This window comes from Camelus ferus, unplaced genomic scaffold, assembly GCF_009834535.1.
Source record: "Camelus ferus isolate YT-003-E unplaced genomic scaffold, BCGSAC_Cfer_1.0 contig732, whole genome shotgun sequence".
NCBI classification, from domain to species: domain Eukaryota; kingdom Metazoa; phylum Chordata; class Mammalia; order Artiodactyla; family Camelidae; genus Camelus; species Camelus ferus.
In genome coordinates this window covers 106,187-129,746 of record NW_022589675.1, presented here as the reverse complement: position 1 = coordinate 129,746, position 23,560 = coordinate 106,187, and the positions used below count along the sequence as shown (strand labels likewise).

At 36.4% G+C, this 23,560-nt stretch overlaps 1 protein-coding gene and 1 non-coding gene across 2 annotated transcripts in view; both read left to right on the top strand.

Moving 5' to 3' along the window:
• FREM1 (FRAS1 related extracellular matrix 1) overlaps positions 1 to 23,560 on the top strand; it is a 148,637-nt gene that overhangs the window by 74,202 nt on the left and 50,875 nt on the right. Inside the window, exons 22-26 of the mRNA XM_032476392.1 lie at positions 5,270 to 5,466; positions 9,399 to 9,621; positions 13,916 to 14,060; positions 17,820 to 17,961; positions 20,619 to 20,814. Of these exons, the coding sequence (XP_032332283.1) occupies positions 5,270 to 5,466; positions 9,399 to 9,621; positions 13,916 to 14,060; positions 17,820 to 17,961; positions 20,619 to 20,814 (903 nt within the window). The remainder of the gene's footprint in view (positions 1 to 5,269; positions 5,467 to 9,398; positions 9,622 to 13,915; positions 14,061 to 17,819; positions 17,962 to 20,618; positions 20,815 to 23,560) is intronic.
• Positions 9,680 to 9,750, top strand: TRNAS-AGA. Its single transcript has one exon. It is a non-coding gene; the product is annotated as a tRNA-Ser (tRNA).

Genomic DNA, 23,560 nt, shown 5'->3' with positions numbered 1-23,560 from the left:
TTTAGTTGCCACATGTAAGTGCTATCAGATGATCTCTGTCTTTCTCTGTCTGACTTACTTCATTTACTATGATAATCCCTAGGTCCATCCACGTTGCTGCTGATGGTATTATTTCATTCTTTTTTATGGCTGAGTAGTGTTCCATTGTTGAGATATCTATATCTGTATCTATATGTTTACATATGCACGCACACACCCCTCACATCTTCTTTATCCAATTGCCTCTCAAGGGACATTTAGGTTGCTTCCATGTCTTGGCTATTGTAAATAGTGCTGCTGTGAATATTGAGGCGTATGTATCTTTTTGAATTAGAATTTTCTCTGGGTATATGCCCAGGAGTGAGATTGCTGGATCATACAGTAACTCTATTTTTAGTGTTTTTTTTTTTGAAGAATCTCTATACTATTTCCCATAATGGCTGCACCAAATTAAATTCCTGCCAGTAGTGTAGGAGGGTTCCCTTTTCTCTACACCCACTCCAGCATTTATTATTTGTAGACTTTTTGATGATGAGCATTATGACTGATGTGAGGTGCTACCTCATTGTAGTTTTGATTTGCATTTTTGTAATGATTAGTAATATTGAGCATCTCTTCATGTGCCTATTGGACATCTGCATGTCTTCTTTGGAGATACATCTGTTTAGGTCTTCTGCTCATTTTTTGATTGGGTTGTTTATTTTTTGTTGTTGTTACTGAGTTGTGTGAGCTGTTTGTATATTTTAGAAATTAAGCCCTTGTTGGTCACATCATTTGAAAATATTTTCTCCCAGTCCAAAAGTTGTCCTTCCATTTTGCTTATGGTTTCCTTTGCTGTGCAAAAGCTTGTAAGTTTAATTAGATCCCATTTGTTTATTTTTGCTTTTATTTCTATTGCCTTGGGAGACTGACCTAAGGAAACCTTTCTATGATTTATGTCAGAAACTGTTTTGCCTCTGTTCTCTTCTAGGAGTTTTAACATTTTATTTTGTATTTCCCCATGTATGAGAGTTTATTTCAAAGTAAATGGAAGCTTCACTTATGAAGAATATAGAATGAATATGGAAGAAATAATGTTTTAAAAGTCCCTCGTAACAACATAGTGATAGAATAAATCTGGTGGTGCTCACTGATCTCATTCTCACAGTTGTCTTTTTAGCACTTTTAAAAGCTACTGGTAGAAAATATTAGGAATTATATCATGGAAGTGTTGAAGGTAATGATACTAGTATTGATATTAAAGTGTGTCTCAGATTCTAAAATAGCTCTGGTATTTCAGACAAAAGCCAACCAACCAAAACCAAAACAGACACCAAAACCAAAAATGTCCAAAATCAGCACTTTAAAAGTAAATGAGATAAATTATTCTCTAAATACACTTTGAGGCATATCCATCTTAAATATGAGGGAAGCTGGGTTTAAGATTAGTTGCAGTAATAGAGTGACTGAATGGAGAGAAAAAACAAGACCCAACTATATGCTGCCTTAAAGAAACTCTCTTCAGCTTCAGGGACACACATAGACTCAAAATGAAGAGGTGGAAAAAGATATTCCATGCAAATGGAAACCAAAAGAGAGCAAGGGTACATTTACTTATAATAGATAAAATAGGCTTTAAGTCAAAACTGTAACAAGAGCCAAATAAGGTCATTGTATAATAATAAAGGGGTTAATTCATCAAAAGAATATAATAGTTGTAAATATATATGCACACAACATCGAAGTATCTAAATGTACTAAGCAAATACTAACAGATCTGCAGGGGGTAATACACAGGATACAGTAATACCAGGGACATCAGTACTCCATTTTCAACAACGGATAGATCATCCAGCTGGAAAATCAATCAGGAACCATTAGACTCGATCTGTATCTTAGACCAGATGAACCTGACAGACATATACATACCTTTCATCCAACAAGAGCAGAATACACATTTTTCTCAAGTGCACTGGGAAACATTCTCCAGGGTAGATCATATAATGAGTCCTAAAACAAGTCTTAGCAAGTTGAAAAGGAGTGAAATAGTATCAAGTATCTTTTCTGACCACAGAGCAACACAGAATACTGTGACAGAAGTAAATCCAGTGGCGCTCACTTGTCTCATTCTCAATTTTTTTTTTTTAGCATTTTTAAAAGCTGCTGTCAGAAAAGTATGGTATGAAATTCAGACCAATAATAGGAGGTAACTAGATAATTCACAATTATGTGAAAATTAAAGAACACACTCCTGAATAACCAATGGATCAAAGATTAAATTTAAAAAAAGAAATTTTAAAATCTTAAAACAAGTTAACTATGGAAACATGACATGCCAAAACATATAGGATGCAGCAAAAGCAGTGCTAAGAAAAAAGTTTTAAGGCTACATTAAAAAAGTAAGTGACCTAACTTTATACCTCAAGGAACTAGAAAAACAAGAAAACTATGGACCAGTAAATTTGATAAATATAAATGCAAAAATTCCCCACAAAATATTAACAAACCGAAGTCAACAGCACATTGAAAGGTTCATACACCATGATCAAGTGGGGCTTATGCCTGTGATGCAAGGATAGTTCAACATATGCAAATCAGTAAATGCGATGCACCACATTGATAGAATGAAAGACAAAAATCCTATGATAACCTCTGTAAGTACAGAAAACACATCTGACAAAATTCAACATCCTTTTATGACAAAAACTTAACAGATTGGGTCTGGAAGGAACATCCCTCAACATAATAAAAGCCGTATATAATGAACCCACAGCTGGCATCATACTCAACAGTGAAAGGTTGAAAGCTGTCCCTCTAAGATCAGGAACAAGACAAGGGTGTGCACTTTGATCACTTCTGTTCAACATCATACTGAAAGTCATAGCCAGAGTAGCTAGGCAAGGAAAAGTAATAAAAGGCATCCAGGTCAGAAGGGAAGAAGTAAAATGTTTCTATTTGCCGAAGACATGATATTATATATATATAAATTTCTAAAGACTTCATCAAAAACTGTTAGAACTAATAAACAAATTCAATAAAGCTTCAGGGTACAAAATCAACATAGAAAAATCAGTTGTATGAACAATAAAGTATCTGAAAAAGAAATAGAGAAAACAGTCTCGTTTATAATAGCATGAAAAACAATAAAATGCTTAGGAATAAATTTAACCAAGAAAGTAAAAGATTTATAAACCAGGAACCATAAGACATAATAAATTGATGTCTTGATTAAAGAAATTGAAGAAGACACCAACAGATGGAAAAAATCCATGTTCATAAATTGAAAGAGTTAATACTGTTAAAATGTCTATACTATCCAAAGCTATCTATAGATTCAATGGAATCCCTATCAAAATTCTGATGGTATTTTTTTCAGAAATACAACAAACAATCCTAAAATTGTATGGAAACAGAGACAACCTTGGATAGCCAAAGCAATCTTGATAAAGAAGAACAAAGTGGAGGCATCACACCTCCTGATTTCAAGCTGTATTACAAAGCTATAGTCATCAAAGCAGTATTGTATCAGCATAAAAATAAGCACATAGATCAATAGAACAGAATAGAGAGCCCAGAAATAAAGCCATGCATATATGGTCAATTAATTTTTAACAAAGCAGCCAAGAATATACAATGGACAAAGCACAGTCTCTCGAAGAAGTGGTGTTGGGAAAACTGGACAGCCACATGCAAAAGAGTGAAACTGACCATTATCTTACATAATACAATGAAAATTAACTCAAGATGCATTAAAGACTTGAACACAAGACCTGAAACCATAAAATTCCTAAAAGATAACATAGGCAGTAAGCTCCTTGACATGGGTCTTGTTGATGAGTTTTTGGATTTAACACTAAAAGCAAAGACATAAAAGCAAAAATCAACCAGTGGGACTACATTAAACTAAAATGCTTCTGCACAGGAAAAGAAACAGTCAACAAAATGAAAAGGCAACCTATAGAATGGGAGAAATATTTGCAAATTGTGTATCTGATAAGAGATTAATATCTAAAATATATAAGTTACTTGTACAACTCAATACAAAAAGCCCAAACAATCTGATGAAAAAATGGGCAGAGGACTTGAATAGATATTTTTCCAGAGAAGACATACAAATGATAGAATAGGTACATGAAAAGGTGTTCAGCATCACTAATCATCAGGAAAATACCAATTAAAACCACAGTGATATATCACCTCCCACCTGTTAGAATGGCTATTAAGAAAATGACAAAAGATAACAAATGCTGGCGAGCATGTGGGGAAAAGGGAACCCTCGTATGCTGCTGGTTGGGTATGTAAATTGGTTTAGCCACTATTAGGACTTCCATATGATCCAGCAATTCCACTTCTGGGTATATATCCAAAGGAAAAGAAAACAGGATATGGAAGAGAGATCTGCACTCCCATGTTTATTACAGCATTATTCACAGTAGCTAACATATGAAAACAACCTAAGTGTGCACTGATGGCTGAATGGACAAAGAAAATATGGTATAAATATACAACAGCATATTATTAAGCCATGAGGAAGAAAGAAATACTGTCATTTGCAATAACATGAATGGACCTTGAGAGCATTATTCTACGTGAAATTCATCAGACAGAGAAAGACCAATATTATATGATCTCACTTACCTGTGGAACCTAAAAATATTGAACTCATAGAAACAGAGTAGAATAATGATCTGCTATTTTGGGGTTATGATATTGCCTTAAATCAAAAGAGAAAAATGCTTTATGTTGTGTATTAAGTCACAGGAGAAATGGCATAAACTTTAATGCAATTAGTCTTTCTTTCCCCCAACTTTATTGAGATACAATTCACATAACATTGTGTAAGTTTAAGGTGTACCACTGTTCTGGCGGTGGGAGGGTGGTGGGGAAAATGTTGGTTGAAGGCTACAAATTTTTAGTTATAGAATGAATAATTTCTGGGGATCTAAGGTGCAGCATCATGACTATAATTAACAATACTGTATTATATACTTGAAAGTTGCTTTGAGAGTAGAGCTTTGATGATATCATAACAATAGCAAAATGGTAATTATATGAGGTGAATGATATAGTGACTAATCTTATTGTGATAAACACTTTGTGATATATGCATGTATCAAATCAACACATCGTACACCTGACGGTTGATGGCTGATAGTCATTATAGCAGCCCCTGATAGCTGATTCTTAGGTCAACTGCTATGATGTCTCATTTGCTTTGCTGAGAAATAGGTTATAGGGTTAAACATTAAGGACCAGTGGTTTGAAAAAAAGTGTTTTTCTTGTATACCTGATCCATCTTGCTGTGCTCCAGCTTCGTTTCAGTGGAAAGACATGAAGACTTTGCACATTAACTATGTGCAGTCCAGGCATCTGAGGATGGAACCAACAGCCGACCAGTTCACGGTTTACGTCACGGATGGGAAGCAGCGCTCCTCTGAAATACCGTTCTACATCACGATCAACCCCACAAATGACGAAGCTCCTGACTTCGTAGTGCAGAATATCACTGTAAGAAGCATATCAGAATTTTCCATTTCTCTTTGATCATTTTCTAAGTTTTATTTTTTACCTAGCCCATTGACATTACTCTAGGTGCACTTAACACGTTACGTTGATGAGGAGTAAGGACCTATGTGATGCAGTGCAATCACTTGAAAAATATTTTTCTAGTAAAAATGATGGTGGTAATGATAATAACTGCTAACACATAGCAACTGCATAGTTGCAATTATAATTGCATATGTGTGTGTGTGTGTGTGTGTATAATGGAGTACTTACTATGTTGTAGGTACTATTCCAAACCCTTTGCATATATTCACATTGAATCCTCATAATAGGCTTTTAAGGTGAGGGCATTATTATTGCCATTTAATAACTGCAAAAATGAGGCATAAGAGGTTAAGTTAGTGGCCCAAAATCACAGAGCTTGGAACTAAGCGGCCCATGGGGGATTTGCACCCAGGCAGTCTGATTTCAGAGCATATCTTCTTAACTGGTGCTCTAATAGCAAGGACTCTTCATTCACAAATTACAGGCATCATTTTAATATAGCTACTTATAAAGATATATGAAATAAAAGAACACAATCTGAACCAATATTTTTATGCAGCTTTAAAATGCTGTTATTTAATAATTTTTGTTAGTTTTATTTTAAAATTCAGACATGGTTAAAATGGCTCAGCATATCACTTCTGGGACAATACATATTATCTTTTAAAGGATAATAGTAAATATATAAGGTTAAACAAGTTAGAATGTTGAGAAACGTACACAGTGAAATAGGAAATTCTCTCTTTTCACCAGCCCCTACCTGTAGTCACTGCCCGTCAGTTTTTAGTAATTAATTCCCACAGAAATAATTTGTGCACATGCCAGTGATGTTTATGTGTATGTGTGATCTTTCTGTGTTTTTAACCTACAAATCAGGAATCGTATTATACCGTATTCTCTATTTATTTATTTTTTGGTGGTTTGTTATAATTTAAAAATTTTTTTATTGAAGTATAGTTTATAATGTGTTAATTTCTGGGGCACAGCATAGTGATTTAGTTATACAAACATATATATATATATATATATATATATATATATATATATATATATATATATATTCCTTTTCATTTTCTTTTTCATTATAGGCTATTACAAGGTGTTGAATACAGTTCCCTGTGCTATACAGTAGGACCTTGCTGTTCATCTATTTTATGTGTGGTAGTTAGTATCTGCAAATCCTGAACTCCCAGTTTATCCCAACTCCCCCCCCCTTTCCCTTGCTGATAACCACAAGTTTGTTTTCTACTCTCTACTTAAAAAAAACTTAATTATGTGTATTGTGAATCTTTTCATATCACTATATAATCCTTTTTAAACAATGCTAATTTTTATATAATTATTTAATCCAGGCGTGTGTGTAGCAAATCCTTACTAGCTGAATAAGCTCGGGCTTTGGAGTGAGAGGAACGTGGTGTTGCTGTTTACTAGTTGTAGGGTCCTGGGTAAGCTGTTTCTCTCTATGTTTCTGTTTCCTCATCTGCAAAATATGCATCAGATCTTCCTTCAGGGGTAGCCGTGACGATCATGATGGTCAGGCACGTAGAAAACTCCTAGCAAATAGGTGCCCTTCATATGACTGTCGTTGTTATGTTATCTTTTTTTCAGACATTGACCAAAGCAAATAATGTCTATTTTGAAACCATTATCTTGCCTTGTTTTTGATTAAAAACTGTCAAATCCTAAATGCAAAAGTCTTTATTTGACTCTGATTTTCCACTGAGTCTTAATGGTATATGAGAGCCACCTCAGGATGGGATTGAAGAGCTAGCTCCTCCCTTTCCTCCTCTGTGGGCACATGGGTTTCTCTGGAGAGCACGTCAGTAATTATGAGGGAGAGAAAACGTTACAGATGATTCCTTCCATACCTACCTCTATTGTCTTGTGTTTGTCTGGGGTGGGGGTTTCTGAAATAATTAGGCCACTGGGAATTTGTCTCTTGCTCTTCTCTGAAAGTAATCGTGTTTTGTTTTTTTTGTTTTTTCCCTGTGCATTCCTTAGAGGAGCTGTTGAAGACTAACAAATATGGAGCCCCATGTGTTATTGGCAGAGCTGGCTTTAAGCTTCAAGTGATTTTTTAAAATAGTCATATTTATTTTGCTTTCTTGTGAAAAAGTGTATTTATTTTGTAGATGGCTGGGCTTCCATCAAGTTATGCTGCAACTTGAAAAAAAAATTGAGCTTTTGGTTTAAGTTATTATAATCCATTTCAAAGCTGTCTACCAGTGAGTTCCTACATCTTGCGTGTATCGATCTAAACCTTTTATTTATAATCTCAATAAACAATTAAATGTGCAAAAAAGCAGCCCACATTTTTTTCCAATTAAATTCATCATCTTGTGAACGAATTTACCATTTTGTAAATGAGAAAGATTGCCATACAGTGAGTCCAGGAGTCCCAGCTTTATAAGGAAAGATAATTAGAACATCTTTTTAGGTTGCTTGATTAAAGTTTTTGGAGAAAAAGGCAGGTTACCATCAAAGATGATTTCGCAAGTATATCATTGTGCATTAAATTATGGTACCATCTTAGTTTCTAAAAAATGGGGCCAGATAAAAGAAAACCAGCATAATGTTAGCCCTAAATACCAGATTTTATGATTTTGCTTTATGCAAGTTCAGTGAAGGGTGGTTGCAGGTAAGCTCTCTTCAAAATCTTTAAGAGAAGCTAAAGAGAAAGGGCATTTTCATAAATCTAAACCATATGTCTTCTTCAAAGCCGAAGTGTCCACTCAGCCACAAAAAATATTCCAGGGCTGCCCTTCCCTTTGCACTTCTTTTTTATCCATGTTTAGCAGAACTAGATACTTTTTCCTTGCACCATGATTATCGATGGACAGGCTGTCACAGTCTCATATGACTTTGATTCTTTAGATCTTCCAACTGTGGCACACAGCGTACAGTGACGCTGCAGTTACCCAATAAGCATGTGTCAAATTTATACGCTCATTTAGATCTGGCTATATTTCAAAATAGGAAACAGAAATATTTCTTTGTTCCCTTGCTATGAGAAAAAGAAGATAAAGATGACTAAGTACCACGTCACTGGTACTGATAGTTCTAAATAATTTTAGATCCTACATGAAATGAAAAGCATTCAGTTCTCTTTGTGCTGAAAGGATTTTGAAACCTGAAGTGGGGTACAGGGTCATTCAGGAAAATTAGAGGTGTGAGGATTGGGAAGAGACGAGGGAACCAAAGTTAAAGTATACACTGTTGTGCATCCAGAAGCATCCTCTCAATTGTTGATTGTAATTGAAATACAGAAATTTTTAATACAATGACAAAAATTAAAAATGCATAATAGTGTTAGTGTGTATAGCAGATATTTGTGTCATTTCTGCAATAGAAACATAAGAATTGTGAAAGCAACATGGTTCAGATAGTTAAAATTAGAGTAGGATCTGAAGGTAGGATCTACATCCAGTTTTACAACTGGATGTAGTGTGCCTTCCAGAAAGCAAGCATCCCTTTGGTCACTTTTGATCCCAATTTTTGAATTATGAAATATAGTTATGAGATTGTATGTATGTATATGTCTATGTATGTATATATGTATGTGTGTGTATGTATGTGTGTGTATGTATGTGTGTGTGTGTGTGTGTGTGTGTGTGTGTATCTCCTTAGTCCTTCATGGAAATGAATGAAGTGCTTTGAAATCGTTAGGAGAAAAATTTGAGAAAGATGAATAAATTTGTTCTCGTCTTCTAAGGTCGTGTTAAACCAGCAATTTCTTTTCAGGACTCATTACACACAGATCTCCTAGAAAATCTGCAAGGATATATTAAAATTATTATAGGATATCTTAAAATTATTTTTTGAGAAACTTGCCAAAAGAAAGACAGGTCTTACTTCGCACGCAGCTGACTTTTCTGACCTGTTTTGTTTAGGTACGTGAGGGTCAGATGAGAGAGCTGGATTCTTCCATCATCAGTGCTGCTGACCTGGACACTCCCCAGGACCCCTTGCTATTCAGCATCACTCAGAGACCACGTCATGGCCTCCTCATCAGTGGGGGCTTCAGCAAAGACTTCCCTCAGTATAAGCAGCCAGCCAACCCTGGTCAGAAGCATCAACTTGTTTACAACTTTTCCATGGAACTTCTCAAGAATGGTATATCCTGTTTCCTTTCAGTTTGTTATTGTTGATTTAATAATTTAACCCAGGGTGAGTGGGTGTAGCTCAGTGGTAGAGCATGTGCTTAGAATGCACAAGGTCCTGGGTTCAATCCCCAGCACCTCATTAAAAAAGTAATAACTAAAAAAAATAATTTAACCCAGAAAAGATAATAATAAATCACAGAAATAAGAAGTGAAGAAAGAGCGATCACCTACTTTATTTATCTCTGAAGGGTTTTCTCTGGGCTCTGGATTAACACCGGGCATAAAAAACTTGGCTAGAAATAGTGGGTAGTTGAAAAGGAAATATGCTTTGTTTCACTTTTAGAGCGTCAATAAAAATGATATTTGTGATTTGGAGTATTCTACCTGAAGCTTTTAGTGGCATAATAATAAATTCCTTTTTAAAACTATTGAGATCATGTAGCTAAATTTGAAGAGATTTGTCTGCCAAAACTACCACATTTGAAACAAGTATAGAACTACATATAATAATTCATGATTTCTTGAGGAGATAATTTGCTCTTTAAGGAAATGATACATTGGAATAGTAGCCTGAATTGTTTAATTACTCTTTTTGAAAAATCGATCTTACCCATTTAACATATATACATGAATATATGTTTTTTAATATATTTATATATATATATATATATAAGTATATATATATATAAGTATATATATATAAAATCTTTTTTAATATATATATATGCTTTTAGATATTTGAGAAAAATGTGTTGGTTCTAGCATCACTGCCTATTCTCACTCTCCTTCCTGCCCTGCCTTCATGTAGTCTGTTTCCCCCATCTGAGGGGTCCTACCCCCTCCTCCATTGGGCCAGCCAATACCAGCCTTCAGAACCCAGTCTCTGTGGACCGCTCCGAGGATCTCACCCACACATTCCAAACCCACCCTCTGCCTGCTGCATCTAGCTCTTCTTCCACATTTTCTCTACTGTCTTTTTTTTTTTAATCAATTTTTTATTTTTAATGGAAGTATAGTCATATGCATGACTGGGACATTGTGCTGTACACCAGAAATTGATACATTGTTTCCCTACTGTCTTTTGATTTCTCCTTTCCCCAACTAGAATGTGAGCTCTCTGCCTCAAAGTTTATTTTGCAATAGTTGTACAATATCATCTCACGTTTGAATTGGAAAAGCTAATTCATGTATTTCTCACTTGCCAAGAAAAAATTCCTGGAGCAAAAATGATGATATCACCAAACAAATAACCACGTGTAGCAAATAATACACTATATTAATACACTATTTTTTTTCAAATTCAGGACAAAGGAAAATGAAAGAATAATTCAAATCTTACTCTCAAAAAAGTCAGTTTTTAAAAAATAACATTTATTGGTTATTTTGAGGTTAAATAAATATTATATGCATACTGTGTGAAGTTTGCACTACACAATCATTTTGAAGAAAAAAATTTAAATTTTCATCTAAATTATATTTCGGTGACATTCTCAAAGAAAGGATTTTTCCTCTATTTTGTTTTTGGTTCATTTATGGCTACTTTTTTTTTTTTTGAGCTTTAGTATATTCTCACTCCTGCCCCATCATACAGAAATTAAAAACTGCTACTGTATTATATAATTTGTTTTTTTCTTATCACTTATTATAAGCATCTTTTTACTTTTAAAATATTAATTGAGAACATGATTTATAGTATTAGTGTTTCATGACATGGACATAATGTAATTTTATACAACTATCTCCCATTTTTAAATATGCAGATAGCTTTTCATATATTGATATTAAAAATTGCATATCACTAAACATATTTTACATATATTTGTGTAACATAAATCTTGGTGCCCATCTCATATTTCTTTCATATAAATTTTTATAAAGAAAATGCATGTTATAAAAAAGTGAATGAGTATTATACTTTTGGGGAAAAAACTGTCATTGCCGCCATGTGGTTGGACATGCCTATTTTCCTAATCAATAATGGATATTATTTTTAAAAACCTTTGCAAATTTGGTAGTCAGTTAATAGTCTCTCGTTGTTATCTTGATTTGAAATTCTTAGATTATGAGTGAGATTGAACATATTTTCATGTTTTTTGACCATATTTTGTCAATTGCTTGATTATGTCCTTTGCCCATTTTTCATCGATTCATATTGATTAATAGAGGTTCATTGATGTTTTATATTTTTGTCACATGTTGCAAATAAGTTTTTCCATTTTTATCTGCCTTTTAATTCATGTTTTTAAATACAGAAATCAAAATTGTAAGTAGTAAAATTTATTTATTTTTCTTTATGCATTTTTCTTTTGTTTTTGTGTTAGGAAGACCTTCTACATCTAGGAATAAGATATTTACTTGTGTTTTCTTCCAACTCTTTTGTAACAGCTTTATTGAGATACAATTCATGTGCCATAACATTCACCAATTTAAAGTATTCAGTTCAGTGGTTTTTAGTGTATTCATCATTACGATCAATTTTAGAACATTTTCATTACCCCAAAAAAGTAATATCACACCCATTAGCAGTCACTCTTACCCTTTCTCCCCAAAAACCCTGGCAACCACTAACCTACTTTTTGTCTCTATAGATTTTTTTCTGAACATTTCATATAAGTAAAATCATATAAATGGAATAGGTGATCTTTTTAAACTGGTTTCTTGTGTTTAGCATAATGTTTTCAAGATGCATCCATATTGTAACATGAGTTGACACTCCATTCTTTTTTATTGCCAAATAATATTCCATTTTGGAACATAACACAATTTATGTATCCATTCATCAGTTAATGGACATTTGGGTTACTTCCACTTTTTGACTATTATGAATAATGCTGTTATGAACATTCAAGTATGAGTTTTTGTATGGATATATATTTTCATTTATGTTGGATATATATCTAGGAGTGGAATTGCTGGGTCATATGTAATTCTATGTTTAACATCTTGAGGAACTTCCAAACTTTGTTTTCCAAAGTAGTTGCATCATTTTACATTTTTTCTCAGCAACATATGAGAGTTCCAATTTCTCCACATCCTCACCAACATTTGTTATTGTCTGTCTTTTTTATTGTAGTCATCCTAGTGTGTGTGAAGCACTGTCTCATTGTGGTTTTGATTTCCATTTTCCTAATAGCTTATGGTGTTGAGCATTTTTTCATAGGTTTATTGGCTATTTGTTTATCTTCTTATATATTCGTTAGAAAAGATATCTATTTAGGTCCTTTGCTCATTTTGTAACTGGATTGTCTTTTGTTACTGAGTTGTTAGAGTTCTTAATACGTTCTGGATGCTAGACCCTTCATTATCAGATACATGATTTCTAAATATTTTCTCCAGTTCTGTGGGTTGTCATCTTTTTCTCCTTCAGTGGTATCATTTTGGAGTCCAAATTATCTGTGTTGTTGTTGTTGTTGTTTTACTTTATTTTGGTGACTTGTGCTTTTGGTGTTTTATCTGAGAAATCATTACCCAACCCAAAGTCACAAATATTTTCTTCTAACAATTTTTCTAGTTTAACTCTTGGTATTTAGGTCTATGATCCATTTTGAGTTAATTTTTGTATGTAGTGTGAGGTAGGGATCCAACTTTTTTTTTTTTTTTTTTTTGCCTATGGGTATCCAGTTGTCCCAGCACTATTTACTGAAAGACTAGTCTTTCCCCATTGAATGGTCTCGGTGCCCTTGATGAAAATCAGTTGATCATAAATGTGTGAGTTTATTTCTGGACTCTCTTCTGTTAGGTTAATCTATCTCTATTCTCTGCCAGTACTATACTGTCTTGATTCCTGTAGCTTTGCAGTACTGAAAATGGGAAATGTGAGTCCTCCAACTTTGCTCTTCTTTTCTGAGACTGTTCTAGCTATTCTGGGTCTCTTACGTTTCCACATGAATGCTATATAGGTTTTAAAAATAGTTTACATTTAAGTTTTCATTCATCTAGAATTAATTTTGAATATTGACTTGAGGTAGAGATCAAACTATAATTTTTCCTAAGTAAGGAACTAATTTTCTAATTCTTTTAAACACCCTGACACCATAGTCTTCATGTAGTTTGTAAAATAATATTTCCTTTTCTCACTAATTTTAAATAAGTCCCTTGTAAATGACTAACATATTTAAATAGGAATTTTTAATGAACTAAGAGGGCACTCTTACTTCAGAAAACAGTTCAATTTTACCTTATTGCACTGATTAATGAGCTCCTGATGATACCAATGCCTTGGAAATTGAAACAAATTTTATGTGACATACTTTGAAATGGTTCAACCATAAGATTGACTTTCTCTCTTTTTTCCCTTCTTCCAGGGATGAGGTTGGTGTATGTGCATGACGACTCAGAGAGTCTCACTGACGACTTTACAATCCAGCTGTCAGATGGGAAACATAGGATACTTAAAACCATTTCTGTAGAGGTCACCCCAGTTAATGATGAGAAACCAATGCTGCGCAGGTAGGCTACCTGAAAAGAGTTTCCCTTTTGGATTCTTTATAAAATTCCGAGGTCTGGAAGACTAGGTGCAAATGTGATGTGTGTGAAACAAGTCTTTGACAGTTCCTGCCTGTCACAACTTGCCCCACCTACTCAGGCACCTGGAACCTTCAGTGAAAATGTTAATGTTACCCCTCCTTAATAATTCTCAAATTAGCCTTTTTATTATTTGATTTTCTTCTAAAAATTGTATTTACTTGTAAATAATTCAAAGTGACTGAACATACAATATGAAATGAAGAGTGTACTAAATATTGAAACACATGTGTGTGCGCACGTGCACACACCAGAGTGTAATTAATATATAGATTGAACCAAAGTGTGATAGTAGTAACTTCAGGCAGCCCTCACTGTGGGTTTGGTCAAACTTCTAATTAAGTGTGGCTGAGGGAAATATGTCAGTGTTGCTTCTTTCGTCATCTCGGTATTCCATTGTCCACCAGTTCTCTACTATGTTCCATATGGATCATAGGTGATCCCTTGCCACCTGGGGTCAAGATGATCACTTTTTAAAAATTCAATACTGATATTATTAGTTGCAGACTTTGTCAATATCTCCTCTGTAACTGATCAGACTTTGATCAGAGGGTACAGAGTCTTCATCCCTTGTATTTCTATAGCTCCAACCATTTCTCTTATTATTAGATTCTGTACAGAGCTGTTCCAGCTTAGAACTTTAGGAAGCCCAACTCTTCAGGTTTTGTATGGAGAGAAATGTCTGCTTCTTGGCACCTCTTTGACCACCTCAGTGGTGCAGCAGTGAGAGGCACTGAGTAGACAGCCCGAGTTCTTATCAGAAAGTGAACAACTTCCTGCAAGTGTGTAAACTTCCAAAGTCTCCCCGACGTTGCAGAAAGGAGGACCTCAAAGAAGTCCCTTCATTTTTTCTGTCGATTCCTCTGCTATTCCCTGTGGACCACGAGTAAGGCCCTTGGAAAGCATTATGGGAAATACTGGAGGGAGTTTTTGGAGGGTTGCATCTGAGACGTCAGTTTGACTGAGGGTATTCAACAGAAACGTCTGTTTCCTGTTCTCCAGCTGGAATGTTGGATTAGTATTATCTCGATTATAAAAATGAAAAGATGAAGGCTCTTGTGGTGTGGAACCTCCTTCCTGATGACCTCACTTTATCTAAGAGGGAGGGAGAGAGGTGAAAACTGGGTGTTTATGAAGCCCTTACCATGTGACAGACTCTGTATCAGAGCCTGTCACATATATTTATTTCTTAAATCCCCACCAAAATTGTGTAAATAGGTATTATTATCCTCACTGAGAAAACTCGAATCAGAAAGGTAAAATAACTTAACAAGCTACGCATTCAACTCTGTGTGACTTATTATTTCTTGCTATGTTCTTGCTATTAAACTTCCTGGGACATCTTCACCTACAGAATCACCAAATCTCCTTCAACCCTGCTTCAAAAATCCCTCCTCCTTCTTTCTTTTCTTTTTTCTTTCTCTTCTTTTCCCTTCCATGTGTATCCTTGAGTCTCTCACCTCTTGCCTTCTCCCAGAGCATGCTCCATTATTTCTTCCCTGCTGCATCTTCAATCTCTCCCTTCTCATTCCTTCTGCTAACAAGACATGGGTTAATGGTTAAGAGAGCAAATTCTGGAGCCAGACTGCCTTGGTTCAGCTACTTACCAGTGGTGTGACCTTGAACCTGCTACTTAACCTCTCTCTTCCTCTTTGTCAACCTGTTTGTAAATGGGGATCATAGCAGTTTCCCCTTCATATGGTTGTTGAAAGGATTAAATGAATTAAATTATGTAAAAGTACTTGAAAGACTGGCTGGTCCACAGTAAGTTCTCCCAAGTGTTAGTGATTATCACCATTGCAAACAGGTATCCTCATTCTAAAACTACCACCATGACCCGTCCCTCATTCATTTCAGTGCCAGACGATTTGGAGGGACAGTTGTGCTTGTTTCCTCCATTCCTACCCACCGTCTCCAACCTCCCTTAAGAGTTCCCCTTGGCTTTCTCAACAAATCTAATGGATCTTCTCATCTTGCTGGACCTTGTTAGAGCATTTGCCGCCATTTCTTTGATATTCCTTTTAGATGCTGTAATAGCTGCTTTTTGGCTCCTGGGGTTACATCCCCTTATCTCACCTCTGATTCTCGTTGCGGTTGTGTTGGAACCTACCCTGCATGCTGTCAGTGCTGCACCTAAATTCACATCGTGCTCTGCTTTTCTGCCTCTGGGCTTTCTCTGAAGCAGCAGTGGCTCATTCAACCCATGTGCAGGCGCAGTGAAAACACTCGGAGGGCAGCTCTCAAACTGTGAGAGCTGCTAGGTGAGTGTCCCAGCCTCCCGTCCTTCAGAAGCACAATGAGAGGCATGTTCTACGTGGCTCTTCAAAGGATCCCCAGGGGATTGAGCCCCATGGCAGTAGAAGCACCGTGTTGCCCTTTCCTCCTTCCCTCTCTTGCTCTTCTCTTCTCGCCTGTTCCTGAGATCACTTCCCAGATAAATTACCTCCACCAAAGTCCTGTCCCAGGGTCCCTTTCAAAGTAACTCAGACTGTGACATATTTTGTTCTCTCTTGGATTCTCTGGCATTTAATTCTGATTCTTTCTACCAGACTCCGTATCATCCTTATTATATTGGCTCCCTGTTTCAATTCATCTGTTTCTATTAAAAACACCACTAATCTCCATGAGTCCCAAAGTAAGTGATTTCATTAGCCTTCCAGAATGATGGGATTATTATTTGCCGGTAAAAAGGGGGGCAGAAATCACCTCTTACTGCTGGGGAAGGTGCCAGTTCTAAGTACACAAGACAAGCCTAGGAAGAGAGGTTAGAGACTGAGGTGTTCAGGCGTGGGCTTCTCAGCAGGGGGGTGCAAGGCTGTTGAGAATGCCAGCTGATGCTACTCAGATGTCCTCGATCTGAATCCCCAGGACACTTGCCAGCTCTTCTCAGAAACAAGGTGTTAAGTTAGACAGAGTCAGGCTACGTGTGATGACCAAAACTGCGAGCTAGAAACACAGGTGGAAAGAAATCCCTTCCTCACTTCGGTGAGACCAGGGGAAATGACCACTCTGGCTGTGAAAGCAGCAGCCCTTGATGCGACACGTGAAAACCACAGCAGGAGTGTCTGTGGTAGGAGGAGCGGTTGCTCGCTGTCCCAGCCTTCGCTTCACGATGGAGCGGGCTTGGCAGCTGGAGCCCTTGGAAAAGAAGAATTGCTGTGAAGGGAACACTAGCTCCCCAGAACGTTACCAGGGAGAGGGAGAGTGATGCGGAGGGCTCCAGATTACCCGAATAGCACCAAACTCTTCATGGTCTATCATGAAGGTACCAGCACACCTGGGAATAAGTCACTTCATCTCTTTCAATTTCTGTCTGTAATATGAGAACAATGACACCTCGCTGGCTGCCTTCACGGTGCTGTTGCTGTGTCAAATAAAATATTGGACACAAAGTCAGTGTATAAAATAAATTAGGACATAAAATTGTAATGTCCTGTCCCCGTAAACAATTAGAAGTATGTAATTACTTCATTTCACACTCATTGTTGCTAATTCTGTTTAGGACTTTAACGGAGGGTGAAATGAGAGCTTATTTCACGAGCCTGACTCATCATTTTCAGTACTTTCGATATTGAATATCATTCCCTAGTTTTTGAAGGTTGAGCACCGTAATAGTTATTATGGCTGTCCCCTGCTAAAGACATGGCTTTATTGTATCAAACCAGACATCTTCCTTTTTTACAGGAAGGCTGAAATTACAGTGAACAGAGGCGAAACTCGTATTATTTCTAGCGCTGTTCTTTCAGCCATGGATGAAGACACACCCAGGGAGAAGATTTACTATTTATTTGAAAGGCTTCCCCAAAGTGGGCAACTTCAGCTTAAGGTTAGTGGCCTTTTTACTTTTATTATCTGTAAATGAATGTGACAAGTATAAATTTTCTCAATGCACAGATTTCTGCAACTGAATTTATTCTGTAATAGCCAGATTTTGCCCAAAAGTAAAAAAAAAATAATAATAATTTTCCAATTTGGGGGTGAACTCTCACTATTCTAAATTTACTTTTTCAACTCAAGGTAAATTCAACCAAAAGCAAAGGATTTTCATTGCTCCTTCCCCCTTTGGATTGTACCTAAATTGGGAGGACAAAGTTACTGGGGTAAAGCAAGTTGCCTAGTTTCTGATGAGAATCAGGCATCTTTTGAGAGAGCTTTAATGCCACCAGATTTTTCTTAAAAAAAAAAAAACAAACATTTAGAGCAGTTATTGTCAGTATCAACAAACTGATTCTAAATTTTATCTGGAAAGGCAAAATACCCAGAATAGCCAATACAATATTGAAGGAGAACAAAATTGATACTATCTGACTTCAGCATTTACCATTCAACTGTGGTGATCCAGACAGTGTGCGTTTGGTAAAAGAATAAACAAGTAGATTAATGAAACAGAATAGGGAGCCCAGAAATTGATCCACTCAAGTGTGGTCAAAAGATCTTTGACAAAGGAGCAGAGATAATATGATAGGGAAGAGATAGTCTTTTAACAAATAGTGCTGACTATTCTGGTTCAGACTTTGTGTATGATGCCCAAGCACGAGCCCAATACAAATCAGAGATCCATCACTTGAGTAATCCGTCAAAATGTTCATTTGAATGGTGGATTAAGGCTAGCAACAACCACCACCAGCCATCCCCAGTGAGATCGTTCTACTGAACCTTTAACTCTTCATGTCATGTACATGCAGCCCTAGAAAAGCAGGAAAGATTCACTTAGCGTGGAGCAGCTTGATAGTCTTAAATTATGAGCACCATAGAGAATCGAAGTGAAGAGCAATCACTGATTTAAACTGAGGTGCAGCTGTGTCCTTATTTCATTTCAAAGAGTAATGAAGCAGAAATGCAGTGGGAGCTCACACATTTGGGTGGCATGGGAACCGAAGTGTTTTGGTTATGTGAAAATCCAGATGGGTCCAGGTTCCCAGTATGGTGCCACAGAGTTCTCTCCCAGCTCTCACGGGATTCTCCATGTCTCTCCAAGACCAGGGACTGAGTTTCCTGGACTTTCTCAAGTGCCTTTGTTTCCTTGTTGACTTTTCTTCCTTTTCCTTACCTTCAGCCTGACTCTTAATTTCTTCCTTCTTGGGGGCTTGCAAATGATTTCGTCGAGTCACGGCTCACATGTGGAAGTGCATGTGGGGACTTGGATGGAGATGAGGAAAAGCAAAAGACATCTTTTTTCTTTATTTACTTCCTGGAACAAGATTATAAAGAAAAAGGTTAAATAGAATTGCAGGCTGTCCAGTTTAAAACCAGGAAGAGAATCTGTCTTAAAAATTAAATTTACAAAGAGATCTTATGACGAAAACAAACAGTGAGCTTAATTATTACAATATAATTAACTTTTTTCCTCAGTGAGCACTGGGGCAGAACATACCTGTGTACAAACGTTAGAGGGGCACAAACATTAAAGAGGAGGGAACTTTATCAGATAGAGTGACGTAAAGGGAAGTGATAACACTGTGAGGGGAGAGGAAGGCAAAGCTTTTTTTTTTTTCAGGAACTGGGAAGTCTGTGAAATAATAATGTGTCAAGGGAAATAAAAATGGATGATTTAAATTTCTGGTTTAGCTTCTTAAATCAGACAGGAAAAGCACAAGGTAATACCATATAGTAAATTTTTAAGATGACATTTTTCTTGAAAAAAAGTAAATGACTTCTACAAGCCCCTTTTAGCAAAAGCTATGCATCTTAAGAGAATAACAATAGAATTATTAATCAGATACAGATTGATTATTATTGTATTTTCTGATACTCTCCATTGTCAGCTCTCCCTCAGTGCAAGGACTTCTTTTTATTGAAAATGCCACAATTTCTGCACTGAGTTGTATACAGAATATATGCTTAGCTAATGCTAGCTTGTTTTTAGAAGAGTATGATACATAGTGTATATTTGCAGTTGTTTTTGTGCTGACTCAAGATATAAATGTAGAGAGTGTTAGGGACTTTGATAATTCTCTTTGGACTTTAGTAAGCCTAGAAAATATATGGAGGGTAAATACACCCATTCTGTTTGTGTTTTATTTATTTCAGTTAAGCCTAGTGACAATCCAGTGTGAAAAAATCAGTTTAATTAATTGTACAATAATATGAACTAAGAAAAAAAAGGAAATCCCAAATGAAACACATTTAAATTTTAAATAATCAATTCCAACAGCTTCGACTACCCACCTGCTCTCATTAATTGGAATATTTAATCAGCTATGATTGCTTACGATAAATACCTTGGCAGTAGCACTGCTGTTGAATTGCCACATGACTTGGTCAGAAATCCTTTGGTTAAAGCTAATCTTTTTTCCAAGGTCCAAAATTGTTTTAATATATTTCTTCCAATGGAAAAATATAAGATAGAATGGCAAAACATTGCATCTGGAGTTTCCCTGAAGTATCCTTTCTATTAGAAGTTTTCAAGGATATGGAAAAAGTCCACTAACACAGCTTGGGGGGAAAAAACATGGGCAGCTGACTAATTCTGGCCCCTTTCAGACAGGGAGGAGCTGGGTCCCTCTGGCCCCTGGCATGAAGTGCACTCAGGATGAAGTGGATCTGAACTTGCTGAGATACACACACACCAGGGCAGGGGATTCCCAGAACCGAGACAGCTTCACCTTCTACCTCTGGGATGGTGACAACAGGTCACCTGCGTTTGACTGTCACATCACCATCAAGGATATGGGAAAAGGTAAAGCATGTTTATCAAGTTTTATTGGGACCAACATTTACAACTTTACAACAATAAATGTAAGCGCTCAAAGTTTTCACCTCCCTCCCTCCCTCCCACCCTTTCCTCTTTCCCTCCTTTCCTTTCTTCCTTCCATTCTTTATACTTGAAATTCCATCATTTATGATTTGATCCTTTAGCTCTTCACTTGCTTTGCCTGGGATCCATGAGAGTTATGGGAGTAACCAGCTCATTCGTTACTTTCATTGTTTCAAAAAACCTATTAGAAATCCAGCTTTGCGCACAATATGGCTGCATAGGCTACTTTAACCATCAGAGTTTTATGCTTTAAGTAAAATTTTACCAAATCCACGTGATAGCTCTAGTTTTATCTTCAGGAATTGAATTATCACTTGAAAATGGAGTTTGAAAGGAAAAATATTTCCAATACAATTATAATAGAGGAAATTATACACTAATATAATAATAATAAAGGAAATTTTAAAAATTTTAAAATAATAAAAAAGAAGTTTGCTATCGAAAAGATTGTAAGTTGTTGCTCTTTTCACTTTGGAAGTGTTAACACATGCTCTTTAGGGACGGGGAGACCTGTAGTAAGGTAATAAGCTTCTCTTTAATTAATTAAGCAGACTATTTGCATGATATGACTAGCAGCATGTAAGTAGTCATAAGAGGAGAGTGAAAAAAATACTGGAAAGAAAGCTCAGCAAAGGACAGTGTAAGCCATTGATTTCCAACTGTCACTCCCCCATACTTTTGCTTAGAGCTTGTATGAGGAGGGTAAAGATTATATTTCATTAATCTATACAGTTCAAGATCTGTATATTCCCAGAACCAAGCATAGTCTTAGATCCTCAGTATATGCTTGATTGACAAATATGCTTCCTTTTTTGCCTTGGCTGCCAGGAAGCTCAGAGCTAAATTAAGTTGGATGCTTAAATGCAATAAAAATCTTACTTCATGTGCATGGTTAAATGACAGTTATCCTGAGTTTTTTTTTATTATTTATTTATTTATTTATTTATAATTGAAGTACAGTCAATTACAATGTGTCAGTCTCTGGTGTACAGCACAATGCCCCAGTTATCAAGATTATTTTTAAACAAATGTTAAGCCAGCATGATTGATTTTAAGATGTTTATTTTGGCCTGTTTATATGTGTATATATATACTTCATTTGCTTGTTTCCTTGAAGATGTCTAATAAATGACTCCCAGATAAGCTACGTGTTAGTGTACACATGTATTTCTCTCTGCAAAAGTAAGGCTATGTTCATCATAACTATCTGTCCAGGCAAAACATAATATGAGTAAAATATCAGGGCAGACAACACATCTATTAGGGCAGGCAGTCTTCTCATTGCCTTAGCTCGGTGCATTCCCACGTAGGAAATTTCTGTTCCACACAGCCACCTGGAGACTCTTTCCAGCTAGAGGACCCTTTGTCTCTGAAGGCCATGGAGTCACTTTGGGAATGGAATATGGAGGAAAATGAGAGGATTTCATGGAATAGGCTTGGAGGTGGAGTGCTTGTCTTCTGCACATCCCAGAGGCTGAATTGCTGGCACGCACCGCATTAAGGGAGTCTGGGCAGTAGAAACTGTATGTAGTAGTGCATCTCGGAAGAAAAGGAATTGAGGCTGGTGAGCGCCTGCCCAGTCTCTCCTACAACTGACATGTGATTATTTTCTAAAATGATTTGTGAAAACTTACGTCAAGTAGATACATTAACCTGTTATCATTTTCAGTAATTCAAAAAAAAATTTTTTTATGTAATGGTGTTTTATCTTCTGCGCAGTATTCTGTCCTTCCTCAGTCCTCCTCCTCCTCCTTCACTGCTGCTGTTTCATCTTCCTTTTTTCTTCCTTCCTTCCTTTCTTTTTTCTTTCTTTACTTAGCATCAGTTTTCTCAGCTTGCAGTATAACTTTATAACCATAATTGTTCTTCTCTAAATGAAGCTATACTGAATTGTTAGACTAAAGCATACTCTATATTAGCACATTGAACACTTGGGTTGTTTCCATCTGGGAGCTTTTATAAATAACACTGTACCTTCCCATTGTGCTGTGTCTTCTGATATGCACAGTGGCAAACCTGATGTGGACATCTTTGAGAGAAGTTTAAAATGACTTTGTCTGTAGTTGGCCCCAATCCATATACTGCCATGACAGTGCTGAAAAATTACCTTCAGGCAAAACCTACATGCTCTTCCTCCTTTCAGATCTATCTTCTGCTCCTGGTGAAACCTCTTGTGGAAGATTTTCGTTTCCCCAGCCTTGTTCATTCTTTGTACTTCCTTGATATATTCCTCTTGACTCCCTCTGAAGCATCTGGGGCTCAGGTTTTGATTTAAAATTAGGTTGCTCATTGATTATACATTGGACTTAAGTTGCATAGCATTTTAAGTTAAAAGTATAGTCTACCAAAAAGACTAATTTGATCATCTAAAGCAGGGTTTCCTGATCTTGGCAATACTGGCATTTGGGGCTGGGTAAGTCTTTGTTGTAATGGCCTTTCTTGTGCATTGTAGAGTTTTTAGCAGCATCTGTGGTCTCTGCCCACTAGAAGCCAGTAGCACCCCCCACCCCAGATAGGACAACCAAAATGTCTCCAGACACTGCCAAATGTCCCCGGGGGAGGCAAAATTGTCCCCTGTTGAGAACCACTGGGCTAAAATTATGCCTCCTTGATGCTTTATCTTCATTTTTTGTTTCCTCACGGGACTGAATGTCTTTTCAAAATTTTA